The sequence below is a fragment of the Xenopus tropicalis genome, chromosome 7 (assembly GCF_000004195.4).
Source record: "Xenopus tropicalis strain Nigerian chromosome 7, UCB_Xtro_10.0, whole genome shotgun sequence".
Taxonomy (NCBI): domain Eukaryota; kingdom Metazoa; phylum Chordata; class Amphibia; order Anura; family Pipidae; genus Xenopus; species Xenopus tropicalis.
The window spans coordinates 129665821-129690514 of NC_030683.2; the positions used below are offsets into that span (position 1 = coordinate 129665821).

The following is a 24694-nucleotide window of genomic DNA, read 5'->3' on the forward strand; positions in this document are numbered from 1 at the left end:
AGTAACTTGTAGGGCAAAATTAACAATGGAAGGGATTTAAGGGGGCAAAGACCTTTCTGTCAGGGTTTTATCAGCTGCCATTTCCTGCCTCCTCACTGGAGGCCATTGCACTTCCGGTATAATACGGTTCTGAAGCCCCACCCACACTCAACTCTGACCCAACACTTTCCAGTTACATGTCCTGTATTATCTCTTCCGGAAAGCTCCACCCACACACATATCTCCTCTTTCATTGGCTCCTACACTAACTTACCCCTAGTCTTTGTGTAAAATCTGTTGCTCCCTGATTCCCTCAGAAGCTCCAACAACACACTTTTGCTATGGCTGCATTATGAGTCTGAGTGGGAGCTGCCACACTGCTTACCTTAGCAACCAGTTACATTACCCTGAGTACAGGCTGAGCAATAGCTATTGAAAAGGGCTTCTCCCATCGAAGTTCCCTCATTTCACTCAGCAATAAAGTCAATATTAAGAGTATAATTGTCAGACTTACAATTGCCCTGCCTATAGAAAGAGAAGTCTGTATGTACTATGATAGTAAATATAATTAGTGTTGCCATCAGCCTGTTAAAATGAATCTTTATGCCACAGATATTACTAAGTATAGGAAGGCCGGTATTTATTTCTAGACACCCCTGAATATAATGCGGTCGGTGCTCTGCCCCCGCTCTGCGTTACATAAGGTGCCCGTCTCTCTGTCGTGGTGCATAACAACTTTACTTGTGGAAGCGCAGTCATTTCATACACATGGTGGGATTATCAGCCTCTTGATTGAATTGTTGCAGACTAATCCCCTCCGGCCGCTTATGCACTCTCCCCCCTGCTCCTCAATGTCTGCCCTTTTATTCATGGACTGATAACAAAGGCAGCACTGGGTCTGTCTGTGAGGCTAAGGGACCAGTATATGTATCATACAGTCAGATCCTTCCTTGGCTTCTGTGTGTCTGTCTGGCCATTCTGCCCATATGTCTACAGCAGGGGGCCAGGGCCAATTCCAGCCCCATTTCATTTGCTGCTTTGCTTCTTTTTGATTGGGCCCTCCACCTCCTTCCATCTTGTAGGCAACTGTACTGCAGAGTAACTAACACTTATACTCATACCTTCATACTAATATGAGCTTGGAATCCATGGTGGAAAGCTTGCCTAAATGTTGCCCAGTCCGTATGATGCCCCTGGGCTAGTGACCCAGTTATGAACACTGGAAGTCATATGCACACATTTCACTGGTATGACTAGACAGCCCAAAGTATCTACATCACTTTTATGTAATGGTGGTAAGTGTAATTTTTGTACCCACTTTTATTGGTGGCATTGGTTTTTTTTTTTTTAATGGACAGGGCTATAACAAGCCTATACCTACTGAATGGTTGCTATGGGTTGTTTGACCTGGAGAAAACATGGAAGCCGTTATATTCCCCCTAAGTTATCCCAATACAGGTATCGGACCCCTTATCCGGAGACCAGTTATCCAGAAAGCTCAGAATTACAGAAAGCCCATCTCCCACAGACTCCATTTTAATCATATAATTCAGAATTTTAAAACGGATGCCTTTTTCACTGTGGTAATAAAACAGTACCTTGTAATTGATCCCAACTAAGATATAATTACCCCTTATTGGGGCAGAACAGCCCTATTGGGTTTATTTCATGGTTAAATGATTCCCTTTTCTCTGTAATAATAAAACAGTACCTGTACTTGATCCCAACTAAGATATAATTACCCCTTATTGGGGCAGAACAGCCCTATTGGGTTTATTTAATGGTTAAATGATTCCCTTTTCTCTGTAATAATAAAACAGTACCTGTACTTGATCCCAACTAAGATATAATTACCCCTTATTGGGGGCAGAACAGCCCTATTGGGTTTATTTAATGGTTAAATGATTCCCTTTTCTCTGTAATAATAAAACAGTACCTGTACTTGATCCCAACTAAGATATAATTACCCCTTATTGGGGGCAGAACAGCCCTATTGGGTTTATTTAATGGTTAAATGATTCCCTTTTCTCTGTAATAATAAAACAGTACCTGTACTTGATCCCAACTAAGATATAATTACCCCTTATTGGGGGCAGAACAGCCCTATTGGGTTTATTTAATGGTTAAATGATTCCCTTTTCTCTGTAATAATAAAACAGTACCTGTACTTGATCCCAACTAAGATATAATTACCCCTTATTGGGGCAGAACAGCCCTATTGGGTTTATTTAATGGTTAAATGATTCCCTTTTCTCTGTAATAATAAAACAGTACCTGTACTTGATCCCAACTAAGATATAATTACCCCTTATTGGGGCAGAACAGCCCTATTGGGTTTATTTAATGGTTAAATGATTCCCTTTTCTCTGTAATAATAAAACAGTACCTGTACTTGATCCCAACTAAGATATAATTACCCCTTATTGGGGCAGAACAGCCCTATTGGGTTAAATTTAATGGTTAAATGATTCCCTTTTCTCTGTAATAATGAAACACTACCTTGTAATTGATCCCAACTAATATATAAATAATCCTTCCTCAAGAGCCGTAAGAGTTCGGGAAATGAACTTTAAACTAGCCACTAGGTGGCACTACACCCCCACAAAGCTAAAAAAAATGTACAAAAACACAAAGGACACATGCTGGCGATGCGATAACGACTCAGGAAATCACCTTCACATATGGTATACATGCCCTCAACTGCAAGCATACTGGCACAAGATTCTAGAAACCATAACACACATAACCAAGTTCACAATTAAAGAAGACGAAACTTCCACCATACTCCTAAACCTAATTCCCAAGAAAAACTGCGTAATACCTGATACTCTCACCCAACACCTACTGAATGCAGCAAGAACCCTTATTCCAAGACACTGGAAAGCCAAAGAACCCCCCACATTCCTAGAATGGGTATACCTAGTAGAAGAAGTTAGAAAACTCGAGGAGATAACTTTCACTCACCAAAACAACAGCACAGTATACAAGAGAGTGTGGGAACCCTGGCTAACATTTATTAACAATTTTCATACACAAACCCGTTGACATAAGACCCTATAAAACCACTACTCTAAAAAAAAAAAAAAAAAAAACAAACTAACAAACCACTGACGACATGTCTTATCTTTTATTTGCTTCTATTCTCTCTCAAATGTATTTAAAATTAAAAGTAATAACTTTTGTTACTCCTGACCTCACAACCTGTTTGTAAATGTAGATCACTTCAAATGTCCTTACCCTGTTCCCTTCTTTTTTCTGTACCCCATTTTTTCTGAAAATTCAAAAAATAAAGAATATATAAAAAAAAAAATATATAAATAATCCTTATTGGGTGCAAAACAATCCTGTTGGGTTTAATTAATGTTGTATTGATTTTTTTAGTAGACTTAAGGTATGGAGATTCAAATTACGGAAAGACCCCTTATCCGGAATACCCCTGGACCCAAGCTTTCTGGATAACCTGTATATCTAATTATCACTTCATTTATCCATTTGCAGGCTTAAACATCCCAACTTAGATTTGTGGTCATGTTGGCGATTATAATTTGCGTTATGTGAATATATTACCCATAATGCTTATGGGATTGTATCACCTTTTGAATGTTAAGTGAGGGGCCCCTCCAGTATTGTTTGTTGGTTTTATAGGTTTTTAATCACGCTGGCAGCATTGGACAATAAAGGATATAATATTATTTTCTGTTTATCTATGTGTGTTAGTGGGGAACAAGTTCGTTATTTCATTGATTATTAATATTGGTATGGTTTTTGGATAGCCCTCATTGGTAATATATACCTTTTTATCTTTATTTTGGAGACATTTTCTGTAGTTAGTCATTCCCCCTAACTTCATACTTGGAACCTGTTCCTGTCGGCGTGCCTTGGAACCCCCCCTGCCTAAATCATCATATTCCAACCACCCCACCCTAAACCTCGGAACCCTGTATACAGACCCCCAAGTGATGCTTTCTGCAGGAGAGCAGCACCAAAAATCTCCAGACGGAGGAGTCAAAAGTCCAAAAATAGAGACAAGCTAAATGATTATATAAGAAGGCACAGCGACAGCACGATCCACTTTGAAAGAGAATGATTGCGTTTTATCGTGTTAATTCCAAGCGGCTTGTTCCTTATACACAGATAATAAGACTGTCATTTTTTACCCCAAATTTACCTTTATTTTGCCAAGATAATTCTATCTCCTAGAAAGTCTAAACCCATAAGGGAGCTGCAATCTCTTGGTGCCTGATATAACAGAAATATTTCCTTGTTACCCAGAGGCGCCCGGCGGTTTGTAGGCCGCACACAAAAGCGCAATATTGGGGAGAGCAGCCTCGGAGCAAACAGAGAGCACAGGCGGCAGTCGCTAGGGATATCTGACAATTACCCAGCGAGCTCCCGTCTCCGTCTCATATCATCTGCCGTTTTATGAGAAATCTTCTTCCAGCTAAAAGCCAGATGCTCCTAAAATGGCTGAGCCTTCTGGATCTTCCCGTCATTTATTTGTGCAATAACCTTCAGATGTAACAGGATTCAGCAAAGCTCAGCGGGGCCTCATTTGTCTTCAAGAACGAAGGCATCTCTGGCAAGAGAATGAAATACAGCTAAAGGGATTGGGGAAAAAATGCTGTTTTTGTTTTTAACTGGTGAAGGAAGTCTAGGTGGGACATTTACTATGTGAAGGACAGGGTGCAAAGTGCAAACAATGGGCACAATTCTCCATAGTTTTGGTGCTTTGCACCCTACACATAACAGAATTGCCACTGGTCTCTGTGCACCAATATGAAGCACACAGACCTGCATTTGCCATGTGAATACAGTGCTGCCTGTGTTTGGCTGAGCTGCATTCTTGAGGGGTGGGCAGGGACTGGAACCCTCTCCTACCCCCTACCTGTCCCCTAGTGTACATGTCATTCAGGTGCAGGTAAAAGCAAATAGTTAGCGCCATCGGGCAGGCCACGTCAGATCCCCTATGACAGATAGAAAGGGCTGGACTGCCTTGCACTCTGTAGCACTGCCCAGATTACGACCCAGTGCTAGGTGCAGAACGCAAGTGCTTTTTAAATGAATGCTAAGGGGTGTATTTTTGCACCTCTTTGTGCCCTTGCACTTGTGCTGGGGTAAATGTAATTGACCCCTTATGTATATGGTAAGATTTGCAGGCAGAGGCAGATATATCTTTGGGGGAACCAGCAGAACATGAGAGTGACAGTAGGACAAAATGGTGACAGTAAGACAAGATCGAGACAGTAAGACAAGATGGGGACAGTAGGGCAAGATGAAAACAGTAGGTCAAGATGGAGACAGTAGGGCAAAATGGAGACAGCAGGGCAAAATGGAGACAGTAGGGCAAGATGGAGACAGAACTGCAAGGTGGAGCCAGTAGAGCAAGACAGAAACAAAATGGTGACAATAAGACAAGATGGAGACAATAGGTCAAGGTAGAGATAGAAGAAGATGGTGGCAATTGGATAAGATTGGATAAGATGGAGACAGTAGAACAAGAAAGAGATGGTAGGGTAGGATAGAAACAGTAGGGCAAGATGGAGACAGTAGGACAAGATGGAGACAGTAGGGCAAGATGGAGACAGTAGGACAAGATGGAGACAGTAGGGCAAGATGGAGACAGTAGGGCAAGATGGAGACAGTAGGACAAGATGGAGACAGTAGGGTGAGATGGAGACAGTAGGGCAAGATGGAGACAGTAGGACAAGATGGAGACAGTAGGGCAAGATGGAGACAGTAGGGCAAGATGGAGACAGTAGGACAAGATGGAGACATTAGGGGGGGGGACAGTAGGGCAAGAAAGCTATAGCAGGAAAACATGGAGACAGTAGGGCAATATAATCATAGTAGAGAAAGATGGAGAAAGGAGGGCAAAATGGAGATAGCTGGACAAGATGGTGATATTAGGGCAAAATGGTAACATTAGGACCCTGTATGTAACACTGATGATAGCAGTACATGCAAAGATACCCTGTGTTGGGCCCTGAGGGGCACTTGAATCTTTACCGCTGATATTTCAGTGTTACAGTTTAAGGCTGCCAGCCCTTGTTGTGCAATACAGTAAAGTCATACATTTCCTATAGGCTTTCTGAGTTCCCCTTGTAGCTGGACAGTACATGCCCCATATGTGCCCCATTCTAAAGATTAACCACACAGGGCTGCTCACCAAGTACCACTTTATTGAACACAAAAATAATTCAAATACAAAGGAATCAAGAATGAAAAAATGCATCATTACACACACTGCCGGATACCACCTGAGACGCAGAATCTCGCTCCGAGGAGCCACAATAGGACAAAGCCACATCTACAGAAGGCACAGACGTCCAAGCATAAGGTCCCCACACAAACGAGACGCTGACCAAATATACTGTACGTGTGTATAGGCACAACTGTCCCTATAGACCTCGGGGTCCGGATATAAAGGGTCTGTGCAAAGTGATTTCAGGGGGGAACAAGGTTACAAAACAATTAGGGGTTCAGTCATGGTGGTCACCGCTAGGCCAAAGCTCCTTTGGATTTCTGGGAGGAGAAATGAGTATCTTTCATTATTACACCATGTGATAAAGTTACCTTTCCCATTGAGAAGGGAGTTCTTGATCAGGACGCCATAAGATATATTGATAGGCCTTTCCAAAATTCTCATTGGCCAAAGACCACATTTTGTGATAGATTTACCCTTAATGTGATTGTATTGTTGGCCCCAAGGTTAAGCTTTGGGCCACATTTGGCCATGATGTGCTTTTCTAACTGAAATCTATAGGTTGGATGTGGTTGGATATGGTATGTTGGCATTGTGAACTTGCCTTGTCTACATCATCTGCCTATTTTATACTGAAAAGAATGTTAGTTGTGCCAAAAATTGATTCCACCCTGCCAACCATAATATAGGGGTATTAACTTAAGGCTAATATCCCCCAAGGCAACCAATCGGATGTTTGCTTTCAAACAGGAGACCGGTAAGTGTCACCCGTTGGCTGCTGCTGTGAGTTTATTGATAATTCTGTTATTGGAATTACCAGGACATACGTATGTATCTATCACTCCCTGCCCAAATGGGCGGGGAGGTGGGAGTGTGACATCACTGGGCCGGGCAGTGACATCATATGGGTGGACCAGTGACATCACATGACGTGGCGACTGGAGATTGGCCGATTGCCGCGACTGGCAGTTTTGGCCCTTGTGAAAACTGGGTCTTGGCCAAACTGGACAGATGCCAACCATAACTGGACAGCTGAAATAATTTGGAGGTGGAAAGGGCATAGCTTGGTGTGAAACTTGGGCTTGGCCTCCGCAGATTGGAATTTTGGCTCAATTCTTTAATGAGGAATGTTGGGTGGGAAGCATCACCTCGGCTGATCGATACCACAACATCCCCTTCCAAACGTTCTTGGGCAAGCAATACGCCATTTTGGCTCCCCCTGGGCCCCTCAAAATTGCTTTGTTTGTATTGCCCAAGGGCTACACAGGATTCAGTACTTTGCTGCCTGTGGTTCTGGGCACACAGAGGAAGGTACAAGCACAGGGAACATCATTATATTTATTCACCCAACAGGCAGTCGGGTTCTATATAGGAAGACGTGGCGTAACTTACAGTAACGGTCAAACAACCAAATATCAGATCATACAGAACCGAAAGAACAGAAAATAATTACGGCGGCGCTTGGGACCATGCCACGTACTGGAATCACAAAATCGGAAATGTAACAACCCTCTGACACCGGAACCAAATGTCAAAATCAAGATTCAAAATACTCCCCATGCATAGAATGAATCCGCCTTCCCCGGGTTGGCAAAAGTCTATGGGAAACGCAACAACGACTTGGGTTTTATCACTCAGCAGCATCAAACAGGCACAGAAGCGGCCGTCGGGGGGGGGACAAAGGAGTCTGGGTAAGAGAGGAGTGAGGGTAGGTAGGTGTGCAAACGGAACTAGAAGGGTGTGCAAATACATCAACTAGAATGTGGCACATGGGCAGAGAGACTGTGAGTGGGCAGAGACTGTGAGTGGGCAGAGACTGTGAGTGGGCAGAGAGACTGTGAGTGGGCACAGAGACTGTGAGTGAGGAGAGACTGTGAGTGGGCACAGAGGCTGTGAGTGGGCACAGTGACTGTGAGTGGGGAGAGACTGTGAGTGGGCACAGAGACTGTGAGTGGGCACAGAGACTGTGAGTGGGGAGAGACTGTGAGTGGGCACAGAGACTGAGTGGACACAGAGACTGTAAGTGGGCACAGAGACTGTAAGTGGGCACAGAGACTGTGAGTGGGCACAGAGACTGTGAGTGGGCAGAGAGACTGTGAGTGGGCAGAGAGACTGTGAGTGGGCAGAGAGACTGTGAGTGGGCAGAGACTGTGAGTGGGCAGAGAGACTGTGAGTGGGCAGAGACTGTGAATGGGCACAGAGACTGTGAGTGGGCAAAGTCTAGTTGTGAGACCCCCATTGAGAGATACTGGAGCCGACACAGGGGGCATACAGGACTTGGGGGCTCACAGAACCAACGGGGCACATACAGAGAGTGCAAATAGGATGGTTAGTGTGCAAGTAGAGTTGTGAGACAGAGACGTGTGCAAACAGACTGACACAAGGGGGCGCAATAAGGGACTGGGCAGCTCTTCTCTGGTCCCTCTGTGTGCTCTTTGGGGCTGATTGATTAAAGTGGGTGCTGAATTGCACCAGTGCAGTTTCCCAAAGCCAGACCTAGCACTGGGTGCTATAGGTAACTGTAACAGTGCAATTTAGCACCTAATAATGGGTTAAAAAGCCTTTCATGGCAGTTTTGAACTCCCGTAAAGAGGATCTCTGCCTTCCAAACCAAAACCAAAAGCCCCACTGAACACAGAAACCCCTAATATACCATATTATTACATTAAATACTACGAGAAAGGCTGCGTATTTCTTCATTGATGGAAAGGCTTAAGTAGTGTTTGGGTGAAGTTCCCCTTTAATGATAAGGAAGAATCTTTCCCTACTGATTGGAGACTCAACAACATTCCTTCCATAAGGAGGTCTTGGGTGGAACCATCAGTCCCTATGGACTTTTCCAACTGTACATTTCCCACTGCAGTGATCTTATTGGCATGTCTGGAGTTAATATGATTATAATCTATTTTTTTTGCAGTGATCTTGACGCCATGTCTGGGGTTAATGTACTTATAGTCCATTTCTGCAGTGATCCTACTGGTATGTCTGGGGTTAATATTCATTTTATACATTTTCTGCAGTGATTTTTGTATGTCTGGAGTTAAGGTGCTTATAATTCATTACTGCAGTGATCTTACTGGCATGTCTGGGGTTAATATGCCCATTGTCTGTTTCTACAGTGATCCTACTTGCATGTCTGGACAATGCAGCGGAGAACTAACCCTTTAAAGCCCAGTCATCAGTTTCTACAGCAATTAAAAGGTGGTGGTAGGAATCATTTCAGGCAGTGGTTTGAATAAGAGACTGGAATATGAATAGGAGAGGGGATGGATCTAAAGATAGACAATAAAAAGTAATAATAATAATAACAACATTGTAAGCTCACAGCAATAGGGTTTGGCTGCCGGGGTCAGTGACCCCCATTTGAAAGCTGCAAAGAGTTCAAAGAAGAAGGGAAATAATTCAAAAACTATAAATAAAAAAGTAATGAAGACCAATTGCAAAGTAGCTAGGAAAAGGGCATTGTATAACACACTAAAAGTTAACTTAAGCTGACATGAATCAAAAAAGCTGACAGTTACAACAGGGCCTGAATAAAAAAACTTAGTTGTGGCAGGGCTGCACTAGAAAGACTGACAAGCATTCAGCAGAAAAGCTGAGAACTGCATTAGACTGTGCTAGGAAAGATGACAGTTACAGCAAGGCTGCATTAGAAAAACTGACAGTTATGGCAGGGTGGTAGCTTAAAAGGCTGGCTGTTACAGCATCGCTGCACTAAAGAATGGTGGGAATTCAGTAGAAAAGCAGAGAACTGCATCAGAGCTGCACTAGAAAAACTGACAGTTACTATGGTTCTTCACCTGAAAAACTGACGAGGCAGGTCTGTACAACAAAACTGACAGCTAAGGCAGGGATACACTGGAAATTAGGCAATCACAGCAGAGCTGGCAGCACATACACTGACACAGCAGGGTTGCCCTAGAAAAGCTAATAGCTATGGCGGGTTATTTACTAGAAAAGCTGAGAAGGGTTACTCTAGAAAAACTGACAGTCATGGAAGGGTTATGCTAAAAAACTGACAGTCATGGAAGGGCTACTCTAGAAAAACTGACAGTCCCAGAAAGGCTACACTAGAAAAACTGACAGTCATGGAAGGGCTACACTAGAAAAACTGACAGTCATGGAAGGGCTACACTAGAAAAGCTGACAGTTATGGAAGGGCTACACTAGAAAAGCTGACAGTTATGGAAGGGCTACACTAGAAAAGCTGACAGTCATGGAAGGGCTACACTAGAAAAGCTGACAGTCATGGAAGGGCTACACTAGAAAAGCTGACAGTCATGGAAGGGGTACACTAGAAAAACTGACAGTTATGGAAGGGCTACACTAGAAAAGCTGACAGTCATGGAAGGGCTACACTAGAAAAGCTGACAGTCATGGAAGGGCTACACTAGAAAAGCTGACAGTCATGGAAGGGGTACACTAGAAAAACTGACAGTTATGGAAGGGCTACACTAGAAAAGCTGACAGTCATGGAAGGGCTACACTAGAAAAGCTGACAGTCATGGAAGGGCTACACTAGAAAAGCTGACAATTACAGTTACTGCAGGGCTAGAGAAACTGACAGTTACAGAAGGGCTGCAATATATATAAAACTCACAGTAAGAACAGAGCCTCACTAGTAAAACTGACAGTTAAGGAAGGGTTGGTCAGTAAATGTGACAGTTATGCACGGATGCGCGAGGGAAATCTGAGAACGAGGACAGGGCTATAGTCGTGTAAGGAATGTGTGCGGGTCATTATCTAACTTTCTACCCTCGGGGGGGTCAGTACCCCGTTCCTATACAGGAGGAGACGGCACTTACCGGCGGGTCCCTACACTGACTTTACACCTAGAGAAATGTTACCCAGAAAGCGCAGAGCTGAACTGCACACACAGCGGCACACACAGCGCACTCACAGCCTCCATGCACAGACACCACCCCCAGCCCAGACTGGCACAGCTGGCACAACAAGCGCTTACACAACACTCATGCCACACAAATAACCCCCTTATTCATTTCATTGCCCCCCCAGTCCCTACACGCTGCTAGGGTTGTAGCACAAGACGTTAAACTGAAGGTTGTCATCCCAGTGTCTGAGCAACACAAAGAGCTGCTGGGCCGCAGACTTGACCACGGCGAGAGTGCGTCCCTCGGGGACCTTCTGTCTGCATAGCCACCGGTCGGCCTTGGCAGCCAGCAGCTCCCACTCGGTGAAATAGGCCGCCGAGTTGTTCTCCAGCCAGGCCAGGGCTACCGCTGTGGCCCATACCATGCTCTCCGGTTGGGACTTGCGTTGCTCTTCTATGGCCTCCATCCAAGACTGAACCTCGGCGCTGTCAGACTCCGAACCCAGTCCGCTGTCTGTGTGAATGGAGGCAGAGTCCTGGGCGCTCTCGGGAGAAGAGTAGCGCCTAAGAGGTAACACTGGAAGAGACAGTTCATTCTCCGTTGCCTTGGAAGCCCGGGGTGGGCTGTCTAGAGCGCTGCTGGATAAGTGCCGGATTCTGCTTTGTTGGCAAACGTCTTCGCCAAAGCCATTGGGCGTGCTGTGGAACTCGGCGTCCGGCACCAGGAAATGCCCGCCGCTGGCCGGAAGGCTCTCTACCTTTTTGGAAGGGGAGGAGCTGTGAGACATTGGGCTCAGGGCAGCACGGTGGCTGCTGAAGGGAGACGTCCACTTGAGCTTGTCCAACGGAATGTTGGCGGCGTCGGCGAAGGTTTGGTTCAGCAGGAAAGCACCACAGGCCAACTGTAGGGAGACCTGTGCGGCAGAGACACCATTATACAAACCATACATTGGGGCACAGTAATGGGGTAAAGTGCCATATTGCTCTGGGGGGGGGTCATAATCATTCCTGATTAATTGTGGGTGCCCCCAAAGTGGCCACTGGTGAGCAATGAAGCCATACATGGGCAGATTGGCTTTGTTTTCTACACCCAAGCTGAATCAGGCGTGGACTGGCCCAATGGGATCCCAGGAATATCCTAGTGGGCCTTAAATCTAGTGGCCCCTCAATAAAGTCCACTAGCCAGCAATGCCTTGGGCACAAGTGTGTCAGTAGCCAACTTTAGTGGGCTCTTGGCTGTGCACTAAACGAGCCCTTATATCCGCACAAAAGGAGGCAAAGATTGCCGTTCCCCACCTACAAACCATACACGGAGCAAAGTGATTGGGCAAAGTGCCTGTGTTGCCTTGTGCCATATTGCTCTGGGGGGGTCATTATCATTCCTGATTAATTGTGGGTGCCCCCTAAGTGGCCACTGGTGAGCAATCAAGCAAAACAGGGGCAGATTGGCTCTGCTTTGTTCACCCAAGCTGAATCAGGCATGGACTGGCCCAATGGGATCCCAGGAATATCCTAGTGGGCCTCAAATCTAGTGGCCCCTCAATAAAGTCCTACAGCCAGCAATGCTTTGGGCACAAGTGTGTCAGTAGCCAACTCTAGTGGCCCCTCAATAAAGTTCTACAGCCAGCAATTCCTAGGGCACAAGTGTGTCAGTAGCCAACTCTAGTGGCCCCTCAATAAAGTCCTACAGCCAGCAATGCTTTGGGCACAAGTGTGTCAGTAGCCAACTCTAGTGGCCCCTCAATAAAGTCCTACAGCCAGCAATGCTTTGGGCACAAGTGTGTCAGTAGCCAACTCTAGTGGCCCCTCAATAAAGTTCTACAGCCAGCAATTCCTAGGGCACAAGTGTGTCAGTAGCCAACTCTAGTGGCCCCTCAATAAAGTCCTACAGCCAGCAATGCCTTGGGCACAAGTGTGTCAGTAGCCAACTCTAGTGGGCTCTTGGCTTTGCACTAAACGAGCCCTTATATCCGCACAAAAGGATGCAAAGATTGCCATTCCCCACCTACCAGGGGCAAGTAGTCGCTATTCTTTTCGCCTTCGCTCTCCTCGCTGCCTTTGCCCGGAGACTTGATCATGAAACCTTTGGCTGCTCGAGTTAAAAGCCGGGTTTTGTTAAAGCTGAGCCTGCGGCAAGAGAAGAACAGAGAGATTGTACGTGGCACGGAGATTGGGTCCTGGGTACCGGCCAATGGCTGCCACTTACCTGGCTGCAAAGAGGCTTTCTATGGATCTCTGGGAGTGGGCCGAGGAGACGGAGGGACTGCGCTGTGGGGCTGCAACAACAAAGGAACTGGTTTGTCTATGGCAATTGGGCTTCCAGAAGCAAGAGCCAATTAAAACATCAATAGAAACATCTCTAATGAATGGTCTTTCCATGGTGCTGGTAACACAAGGCTACCTGCTGAGACTGGAAGGAATATTCTGCAACCAACATAGCAAGGGGTTCTTTACTATAAGGGCAGTCAGGTTATGGGATTCCCTACCAAGAGAGGGGGAATGAGTGATACATTGGTGGTGGGGAGGAAAGGGGATCTCACCATCAGCATAGGAAGGGGTTCCTTACTGTAAGGGCAGTCAGGTTATGGGATTCCCTACCAAGAGAGGGGGAATGAGTGATACATTGGGGGTGGGGAGGAAAGGGGATCTCACCATCAGCATAGGAAGGGGTTCCTTACTGTAAGGGCAGTCAGGTTATGGTATTCCCTACCAAGAGAGGGGGAATGAGTGATACATTGGGAGTGGGGAGGAAAGGGGATCTCACCATCAGCATAGGAAGGGGTTTATACTGTAAGGGCAGTCAGGTTATGGGATTCCCTACCAAGAGAGGGGGAATGAGTGATACATTGGGGGTGGGGAGGAAAGGGGATCTCACCATCAGCATAGGAAGGGGTTTATACTGTAAGGGCAGTCAGGTTATGGGATTCCCTACCAAGAGAGGGGGAATGAGTGATACATTGGGGGTGGGGAGGAAAGGGGATCTCACCATCAGCATAGGAAGGGGTTTATACTGTAAGGGCAGTCAAGGCAGGTTTGTTACACATTTATTATTATTATAAGGGATATATTAGGAAACCTCCCATTGGGTATTTATAATTAGACTGAACTGGTTATTAGTTTATTATTAAACAGGCGTTTGGGGCAATTGCTGCACCCAGAGAGACCACTGACCTTGGGGGAAGCTGCAGCGCTCCCATCCAGATGACACAGGGGTGGTACAAGGAGACGTCGCAGCCTCGTCCACATCTGCAAGGAAACATGAAGCCACTTTCTGGGGTTTCTACTTTATTAGCAAAATATCACACGTTGCCCCAAACGTTACTCAGCTGTTGCCGGACTACAAATCCCAGAATAATGTAACATATAATGAAGGGTGAGGCATGCTGGGAGCTGTAGTCCAGCAACATCAGGGCTGTATTCTTAAAGCAATATTGCCCAATAAAACTGCATTAAAATGCAAGAAATCCCCCAATGAGAATCCCAGCTGATGTGAGTAAATCCGGCTCCCTGTTCTCTGTTCCTGCAATTGGAGTTGGGAGCAATAAGCACAGTTTCCCAGCACTGAACAAGTCTGTCCCTTTATCCCCATGTCTGATTCCTGTGCCATATAATGAGGGGAAAATGCCATCATTATCTCTATATGTAAGGTACCAGCAAGGGGCCTGACACAGGGAATCAGCATTCCCATTGGTCACTTCTCTTGCACTTACACTCACATTGTTGCTCAGTAGAATTCTCATTGGGGAATTTCCTTGCATCTAGAATTACGGTTTTCGGCAACTTCTATAGCAACACTAGGGGGCGCCGTGGGGCAGCGTTATGGTTGGGTTTATATCCCATTTAAAGTAATTAAAATATAATATACTGTTGCCCTGCACTGGTACAGGTTACCTATCAGATAAAAGATCAGCTCGGTAGAATACAATGGGAAATTACACGATCAGTAATAAAAAAGTGACAATAATAATAACATTGTAAGCTTCACAGAACAATAGTTTTAGCGGCCGGGGTCAGTGACCCCCATTTGAAAGCTGGAAAGATGTAGAAGACAAAGGCAAATTATTGAAAAAAAAACTATAACAAATAAATAATGCACTTATTGTTACATTGTATTTTATACTGCAAGAAGAATGCCAAATTGTGGGACATTTTTTTTGCACTTTGCACCCCGGGTCCTGCTTTGGGTAGGTGTGCCCTTTGGGTTGGGCAGGTTGGGCACGACAGAGCTGGGGGGGGCTCCTGATACTGCACTTTGCCCCTCACACCAGATTTTTAATCTGCCACACACAGCACAGTGCAGAGTCGGACTGGGGGGTGAAGAGCCCACCGGGGCCCTGCAGGTGCCCCCACCAGCTGCGTCCCCTAACCCCCCCTGGGTCCCCCTAACCCCCCCCACAGGGGCCCCCCTAACCCCCCTCGCAGGGCCTCTCTAACCCCCGTGCAGGGGCCCCCCTAAAGCCCCCCTCACCCCCCCGCACAGGGCCCCCCACCGACATCCTCCCCCAAGCCCGTAAATTTAACACGTTAGGGGATCGCCGGAAGGGTTGGGTCTGGGCCGCTGGGGCCCACTGGGATTTCTCCCGGTGTCCCAGTCCGACCCTGGCAGAGTGCCGCTTTCCATAAGGAGCAGTAGAACTTGCGCCCAAGGGTGGGGTCGGACTGGGGGGTGCAGGGCCCACAAGGGCTGCTGCCCCAGGGGCCCCACACCCCCGAGGCACCGGAAAACATCCGGTGAGCCCCAGCCCAGACCCAATCCCTGTCGGCGCTCCCCCGGCCACCGGTGTCCCTCCTCTGACACAGTGAAAGTAAGTTTCACTTATGAGCACTCAGGGGAGGATGTCGGCTGGGTGGCAGGGGCGCCCCCGCTGGCTGCATCCCCAAACCCCCTCCCCGCAGGGGGCCCCCTAACCCCCCTCGCAGGGCCCCCCACCCACGTGCTCCCTCGAGCACGTAAATTTAACGCGTCAGGGGAGGAGCAGTCGGGCAGGGGGAGCGTCGGCAAGGGTCGGGTCTGGGCCGCCGGGGCCCATTGGGATGTTTCAGCCCCGTCCGACCCTGGCAGAGTGCCGCTTTCCATAAGGGGCACTAGAACTTGCACCCACGGTTGGGGTCGGACTGGGGGGTGCAGGGCCCACAAGGGCTGTACCCCCACCCGGCCCAGCACCCCCCAAGGTGCCCCCTAGCTGCGCCGCCGGGGCAACTGGAAAACACCCGGTGGTCCCCGGCCCCCGGTTCATTTCACTTACGAGCGATCAGCGGAGGAGCAGTCGGGCAGGGGGAGCGCCCCATGGGTCGGGCCTGGGCCGCTGGGGCCCACTAGAGCCGAGGCCCACTGGGATTTTTCCTGGTGTCCCGGCGGTCTAGTCCGACCCTGGCAGAGTGCCGCTTTCCATAAGGGGCACTAGAACTTGCACCCAAGGGTGGGGTGGACTGGGGGGTGCAGGGCCCACAAGGGCTGCTGCCCAGCACCCCCAAGGTGCCCCCTGGCTGGGCCACCGGGGCACCAGGAAAACATCCGGTGAGCCGCAGCCCAGACCCAATCCCTGTCGGTGCTCCCCTGGCCGCCGGTGTCCCTCCCCTGACACGGTGAAAGTAAGTTTCCTCAGGGGGAGGATGTCGGCTGGGTGGCAGGGGCGCCCCCCGGTGCCTCGGTGCCACAGTGGCCCAGTCCAACCCTGCCCAGAGTAAAGTAAATGACCCCCAAAGAGGGTGTGAACTTGGCTGAGAGACACTTTCCCAGGTGGGGGAGTCAGCCGGTTGTTGCGACGGTCTCTTACTGTAAAATCGCTCGTCGGACGATTCGGACGCACAGGTTGACTGCGAGCGCCCCAGGCCGATGGAGAATCCCCTCAGGCGTCGGCTCCCGGAGCTCAGACTGCGCTGGGAACCCTGCTTTAGGGCAGCACCTGGCAGGGAATGAGGGCATCCTCCTCAGTCAGTGGGAGAGACCTCCAGACAAAGACAGAGAGAGAGAGAGGACCAGACGAGACTGACAGTTAACACGACAGAAGGACGGGTCACAGGGAGACAGCAGGGTGCCGGGAGTGGGACACAGAGAGGGGGCAAATATAAATCCTACGTGTAACGGGGGAGACTGGCATGCACGGGGGGCACAGGGGGCACAGCGAGGTACAGAGAGCAGCACCGGGCCGGTACCTGTGTTGGCATATTCCACCACGCTGGGCAAGTAGGAGTTGCTGCTCAGATCCACCGGGACGAAGGCCGTGTATTTGCTGATGACATTACAGGCTTTGCTGGCGTGTATGGCGTTCAGCTGGAATCTGCGCCCCAAACCTGCAAAGGGGCACAAAATACACGGAATGTGGCCAACTCTATTCCTGGTACCCGGGGGCTACAGGGGGAGCAGAGCCTGCGCTTACAGGGGGGCCCAATAAGCCCCTAATTATAGAGCAATTTCAATATATCTTGATAGAATAGGTCAACTATAGTGGCCCCAATTGGAATTTGCTGGGGGGCCCAGTAACATCTAGTTAGGCCACTGCTCGTGGGTATATACACCCAGGGTCGGACTGGGCCGCCGGGACACCGGGAAAAATCTCGTGGCCCAGACCCGACCCTTGCGGTGCTCCCCCTGCCCAACCGTTCCTCCCCTGACGTGTTAAATTTACATGTGCTCAGGGGAGGACATCGGGTGGGGGACCCTGCGGGGGGTTGGGGGGCCCATGGGAGGGGGGTAGGGGACGCGGCTGGCGGGGGCACCTGCAGGGCCCACGGGGCAGGAGCCCAGTGGGCCCTGCACCCCCCAGTCCGACCCTGTATACATATTTCCCTTTTGGAAAATAACAGCAGTCCTGCCTTGCTTTATGGCAATGATTAGCAATATACAAAGAGACTGTAGGGGTCAAGTTGGTGCTTAGGGAATCAAATATGGGCCGTTCCAAAACCTACGGAATGACACAATTAGATCCGTAGGGCGTCTCACCCTGTGCATGGGTAATCAGAGGGGGTAACTAAACACCAGGGCAATTCCCAGCATTGGCAAAGAGGAGGGCAGCTGTGTAATGTAAAAGGTCCGGTTTTGCCCATCCCACGGCGGCCCCTGCAGTTGTGGGGACTGCTTTATGGCATTATTGGAGAAGGGTCTGCACAACTCCCACCTCCAGGGCCAGAACTAGGGGTAGGTAGAAGAGACACGTGCCTGAGGGGCAACGTGGGGGGGCAGCTCTGTGCAATTACCTCTTCTGCCTGCCCCCCCCTACTTGCAGATTTTACGTGAGCCCTCGGCACCGAATCTCCCCACTCACTGATGCACCGCTGTGTCTTTATCATAGGCATTTCTTATGTAGCAGTGTTTGGGTGAAGTTCCCCTTTAATGCCTTAATGCTTTGCCTTGAGACAGGGAAGAAGCTGAAATGATTTAAAGCTCTCGGATATGTCGCTATGTGGGGCAGAGAGATTCATGTTGCAGCCGTCTGTGACTCACTCGCTAATTGCCCCAATGGCTGCCCCCTTGCCTTTATTATGGGATGGAATAAGGCTAAACTCAAAGCTTTGTCTGTAACAATTGCGCCCAGCGAGGGGTGGGACGGGGCCACAAAGCGGATGTGTCTCTCACAACAGATCCCCCTTGGCCAGCGGGTGTCTCATCTGAAACCTGAACTCTTTCATCAGCTGCCAGCTTTCTGCTTCGACGTCACGTCCTAAGTATGTCAGTCTCCGAGCAGTCTCTCCCATAGGAACCCGTCATTAATATTTCCTTACAGGAGGGATGTAATTGGCAGACTGGCACCTGATATTATTTAATTGCCATTATGTGACTTGTGGCACTTGTTGTGGGTGCCCAGCCTTTGGCTTTAGTGGGTGCTGGGACTGGCACTTCAGCAACATTATACTGGGTATCACTGAGATAACGGCCTAATTGAACCATCTCACTGCTGTCATTATATTGTCCTACTGTCTCCATCTTCCCCTACTGTCTCCATCTTGTCCTACTGTCTCCATCTTGTCCTACTGTCTCCACCTTGTCCTACTGTCTCCATCTTGTCCTACTGTCTCCATCTTGCCCTACTGTCTCCATCTTGCCCTACTGTCTCCATCTTGTCCTACTGTCTCCATCTTGTCCTACTGTCTCCATCTTGTCCTACTGTCTCCATCTTGTCCTACTGTCTCCATCTTGTCCTACTGTCTCCACTTTGACATACTGTCTCCATCTTGCTCTACCTTGTCCTACTGTCTCCACCTTACCCTACTATCTCCATCTTGTCCTACTGTCTCCATATTGCCCTACTGTCTCCACCTTGCCCAACTGTCTCCATCTTACCCTACTGTCTCCACCTTGCCCTACAGTCTCCATCTTGCCCTACTGTCTCCATCTTGCCCTACTGTCTCCATCTCGTCCTACAGTCTCCATCTTGCCCTACTGTCCCCATCTTGCCCTACTGTCTCCATCTTGCCCTACTGTCTCCACCTTTTCCTACTCTCCCCATCTTGCCCTACTGTCTCCATCTTGCCCTACTGTCTCCATCTTGCCCTACCGTCTTCATCTTGCCCTACTGACTCCATCTTGCCCTACTGTCTCCATCTTGCCCTACTGTCTCCATCTTGCCCTACTGTCTCCATCTTGCCCTACTGTCTCCATCTTGCCCTACTGTCTCCATCTTGCCCTACTGACTCCATCTTGCCCTACTGTCTCCATCTTGCCCTACTGTCTCCATCTTGCCCTACTGTCTGCATCTTGCCCTACTGTCTTTATCTTGTTTTATTTTTATCATCTTTCCCTAATGGGACTATCTTCTTTTACTTTTGCTATCTTGCCCTAGTGAATCCATGTTCTTTTAGTGATGCCTACTGGTACCACATGTGACTTACTTGCCCCTTTTTGCCCTGCTCATGGCATCATGCCCATATTGTTGGGTTACTGAGTCTTTCCCCAGTCTCCCTACCTACACCCAGTGCCAGACTGGAGCACGTGGGGCCCAACAGAGGACATGGCCACCAGGCAGCATGTAAGTGGCTACTGAATGAGCCAATGTTCCTCTCTATCTTGATCTCTCACAGTATTTTTGTTGTCATTGTGGGGGTTTACAATGGACCTCACACCTGACGGCTGCTGATTGGATCCCCCAAAATGGTGCCCAGCCTAGTGGCACCCCTTGTTTATGTGCATTACCAGCTCAGGGTAGAGTGGCACAATGGGCACAGCCCTGCCCGGGGGCATTGGGTTACTCATTACCATGTTCAATTTCGCTCTCCCTCTCAGCCAGCTGCTCAAAGTCTCGGATAATGGACTTGGCGGCCAAGTGATGGAACGTCTCATTCCACAAATCGCTCTCGTCGTCCTCCCTGTCCTCTCGTTCTCTGAAAAGCTTGTGGATATCGAAGGTGATCTCCCATTGCACGGGCTGGTTCCCCCTAAGCCCCCTCACCACGGCTTTGCACTGAGAGTGGGACCGGGGGGCTACGCCCTTTACCCCGGGACTCGGCTCCGCTGCCACTTCGGTTTCAAAGGTGAAGCAAGGATGATGGCAGTCTATAAGAGAGAGAGGGATTATGGTCACAACTGCAGGTCCGTACGGGATTGGCCAGGACTCTGGTCACACATATAAACCCCCATACTGATTGGCTACTGATGTATAATCCATGGCTGCACCTATAAGGCTTGCCAGTTGGCCATAGATAGAACTACAAACTGGGCAACCGGGCACAACCACCGGGCTACGTGTTCACTTCTATGGCAGTCGGTTGAGGGGACCACCTACCCCACGTGTACCAATGTGTCCATTCAACCTAATGGAACCATCTCACTGCTGTCATTATATTGTCCTACTGTCTCCATCTTGCCCTACTGTCTCCATCTTGTCCTACTGTCTCCATCTTGTCCTACTGTCTCCATCTTGTCCTACTGTCTCCATCTTGTCCTACTGTCCCCATCTTGTCCTACTGTCCCCATCTTGTCCTACTGTCTCCATCTTGTCCTACTGTCCCCATCTTGTCCTACTGTCTCCATCTTGTCCTACTGTCCCCATCTTGTCCTACTGTCTCCATCTTGTCCTACTGTCCCCATCTTGTCCTACTGTCTCCATCTTGCCCTACTGTCTCCATCTTGCCCTACTGTCTCCATCTTGCCCTACTGTCTCCATCTTGCCCTACTGTCTCCATCTTGTCCTACTGTCCCCATCTTGTCCTACTGTCCCCATCTTGTCCTACTGTCTCCATCTTGTCCTACTGTCTCCATCTTGTCCTACTGTCTCCATCTTGTCCTACTGTCCCCATCTTGTCCTACTGTCTCCATCTTGTCCTACTGTCTCCATCTTGTCCTACTGTCCCCATCTTGTCCTACTGTCTCCATCTTGTCCTACTGTCCCCATCTTGTCCTACTGTCTCCATCTTGTCCTACTGTCCCCATCTTGTCCTACTGTCTCCATCTTGTCCTGCTGTCTCCATCTTGTCCTGCTGTCTCCATCTTATCCTACTGTCCCCATCTTGTCCTACTGTCTCCATCTTGCCCTACTGTCTCCATCTTGCCCTACTGTTTCCATCTTGCCCTGTCTCCATCTTGTCCTACTGTCTCCATCTTGCCCTACTGTCTCCATCTTGTCCTGCTGTCTCCATCTTATCCTACTGTCCCCATCTTGTCCTACTGTCTCCATCTTGCCCTACTGTCTCCATCTTGCCCTACTGTTTCCATCTTGCCCTGTCTCCATCTTGTCCTACTGTCTCCATCTTGCCCTACTGTCTCCATCTTGCCCTACTGTCTCCATCTTGTCCTACTGTCTCCATCTTGTCCTACTGTCTCCATCTTGTCCTACTGTCTCCATCTTGTCCTACTGTCCCCATCTTGTCCTACTGTCCCCATCTTGTCCTACTGTCTCCATCTTGTCCTACTGTCCCCATCTTGTCCTACTGTCTCCATCTTGTCCTACTGTCCCCATCTTGTCCTACTGTCCCCATCTTGTCCTACTGTCTCCATCTTGTCCTACTGTCCCCATCTTGTCCTACTGTCTCCATCTTGTCCTACTGTCTCCATCTTGTCCTGCTGTCTCCATCTTATCCTACTGTCCCCATCTTGTCCTACTGTCTCCATCTTGCCCTACTGTCTCCATCTTGCCCTACTGTTTCCATCTTGCCCTGTCTCCATCTTGTCCTACTGTCTCCATCTTGCCCTACTGTCTCCATCTTGTCCTGCTGTCTCCATCTTATCCTACTGTCCCCATCTTGTCCTACTGTCTCCATCTTGCCCTACTGTCTCCATCTTGCCCTACTGTTTCCATCTTGCCCTGTCTCCATCTTGTCCTACTGTCTCCATCTTGCCCTACTGTCTCCATCTTGCCCTACTGTCTCCATCTTGTCCTACTGTCTCCATCTTGCCCTACTATCTCCATCTTGTCCTATTGACTCCATCTTGTCCTACTGTCTCCATCTTGCCCTACTGTCTCCATCTTGCCCTACTGTCTCCATCTTGCCCTACTGTCCCCATCTTGTCCTACAGTCTCCATCTTGCCCTACTGTCTCCATCTTGTCCTACTGTCTCCATCTTACCCTACTGTCTCCATCTTGCTCTACTGTCTCCATCTTGTCCTACTGTCTCCATCTTGCCCTACTGTCCCCATCTTGTCCTACTGTCTCCATCTTGCCCTACTGTCTCCATCTTGTCCTACTGTCTCCATCTTGCCCTACTGTCTCCATCTTGCCCTACTGTCCCTATCTTGCCCTACTGTCTCCATCTTGTCCTACTGACTCCATCTTGTCCTACTGTCTCCATCTTGCCCTACTGTCTCCATCTTGCCCTACTGTCTCCATCTTGTCCTACTGTCTCCATCTTGTCCTACTGTCTCCATCTTGCCCTACTGTCTCCATCTTGTCCTACTGTCTCCATCTTGCCCTACTGTCTCCATCTTGTCCTACTGTCTCCATCTTTCCCTAATGTCTCCATCTTGCCCTACTGTCTCCATCTTGCCCTACTGTCTCCATCTTGTCCTACTGTCTCCATCTTTCCCTACTGTCTCCATCTTGCCCTACTGTCTCCATCTTGCCCTACTGTCTCCATCTTGCCCTACTGTCTCAACCGGGCTACGTGTTCACTTCTATGGCAGTCGGTTGAGGGGGCCACCTACCCCACGTGTACCAATGTGTCCATTCAACCTATGCCATTCTGATGACCCATAATGCTTTGCAAACCAAACCTGTCACTTTAAACTTCTAGGTTCATTTCAAAAGAATGAGACAAAGAACAGAAGTTACGTGTAGTTCTACTACATCTTTTTCCCACACAAATATTTGTCAGTATGAGCAATACATACAGCTGCCCACAATAGTAAAATTGTGACCCATTTCTCAATGAAGTCAATGTAAACCACAGGAGCCAATCACAGTGCCGGCAGAGAATCCACTAGGTGTGACCGTTGCCTTAAAGGGGATATAAACCCAACCATAACGCTGCCCCACTGCGCCCCCTAGTGTTGCTATAGTCGTAATTCTAGATGCAAGGAAATTCCCCAATGAGAATTCTACTGAGCAACAATGTGAGTGTAAGTGCAAGAGAAGTGACCAATGAGAATGCTGATTCCCTGTGTCAGGCCCCTTGCTGGTACCTTACATATAGAGATAATGATGGCATTTTCCCGTCATTATATGGCACAGGAATGGGCAGGGGAGCAAGTGCTGGGGTTGCACCCCTTTATATATTTAGCCATTGCACCCAAGGGTGTTACAGGGGCCACCAACAACCAAGACCCCCCTGCACTTGCCCAGGCAGCCCCGCGTACTGAGAGAGGCGCACATTATTGCACTTCATTCTGGGAGGTAAGTTGCACCAATGGGCTCAGATCTTGGGTCCCTGGAAGACCAAGGCACAGGAAGGAAACAATAGGACCAGCAATTCCATGAGTTGCTTTCGTGCTTATGTGTTGAATGAATGTGTTGTTCCTCAGTGAATATGAAAGGAACATCAGCTGGAGGTCACAGTTCCTTCTGGATTGGTTGCCCCCCTGAGGCATTTCAGATCTCAATATATATTTCCCACAACCTCCTGCTAGGTAAGGGTGCCTAAAGTTCCCCCTCACTAAACAATATGGGGCCACCTCCCAAGATAACTCCTGAAGCCTGTAGTCACAGGGAACTTGTGCTGTGTACTGTGTTTTCGGGCTTGGACCTTCTTCAGGAATGGGCTTGGACCTTCTTCAGGAATGGGCTTGGACCTTTCTCAGGAGTGGGTTTGGACCTTCCTCAGTAGTGGGCTTGGACTTTCCTCAGGAGTGGGCTTGGACCTTCCTCGGGAGTGGGATTGGACCTTCCTCAGAAGTGGGCTTGGACCTTCCTCGGGAGTGGGATTGGACCTTCCTCGGAAGTGGGATTGGACCTTCCTCAGGAGTGGGATTGGACCTTCCTCAAGAGTGGGTTTGGACTTTCCTCAGGAGTGGGCTTGGACTTTCCTCAGGAGTGGGCTTGGACCTTCCTCAGGAGTGGGATTGGACCTTCCATCGGGAGTGGGTTTGGACCTTCCTCGGGAGTGGGTTTGGACTTTCTTTGGGAGTGGGCTTGGACCTTCCTCAGGAGTGGGATTGGTCCTTCCATCGGGAGTGGGTTTGGACCTTCCTCGGGAGTGGGTTTGGACTTTCTTTGGGAGTGGGCTTGGACCTTCCTCAGGAGTGGGATTGGTCCTTTCTCGGGAGTGGGCTTGGACCTTCCTCGGGAGTGGGTTTGGACCTTCCTCAGGACTGGGC

General features: G+C 48.7%; 1 protein-coding gene across 1 annotated transcript in view; it reads right to left on the reverse strand.

Moving 5' to 3' along the window:
* Positions 1–6138: 6138 nt before the first annotated feature.
* Positions 6139–24694, reverse strand: part of vwa5b1 (von Willebrand factor A domain containing 5B1) — an 89798-nt gene continuing 71242 nt past the window's right edge. The window contains exons 16-22 of the mRNA XM_031906011.1: positions 20206–20502; positions 17169–17306; positions 16790–16918; positions 14184–14258; positions 13219–13288; positions 13022–13139; positions 6139–11926 (exon numbers count right to left, since the gene is read on the reverse strand). Of these exons, the coding sequence (XP_031761871.1) occupies positions 11201–11926; positions 13022–13139; positions 13219–13288; positions 14184–14258; positions 16790–16918; positions 17169–17306; positions 20206–20502 (1553 nt within the window). The 3' untranslated portion in view covers positions 6139–11200. The remainder of the gene's footprint in view (positions 11927–13021; positions 13140–13218; positions 13289–14183; positions 14259–16789; positions 16919–17168; positions 17307–20205; positions 20503–24694) is intronic.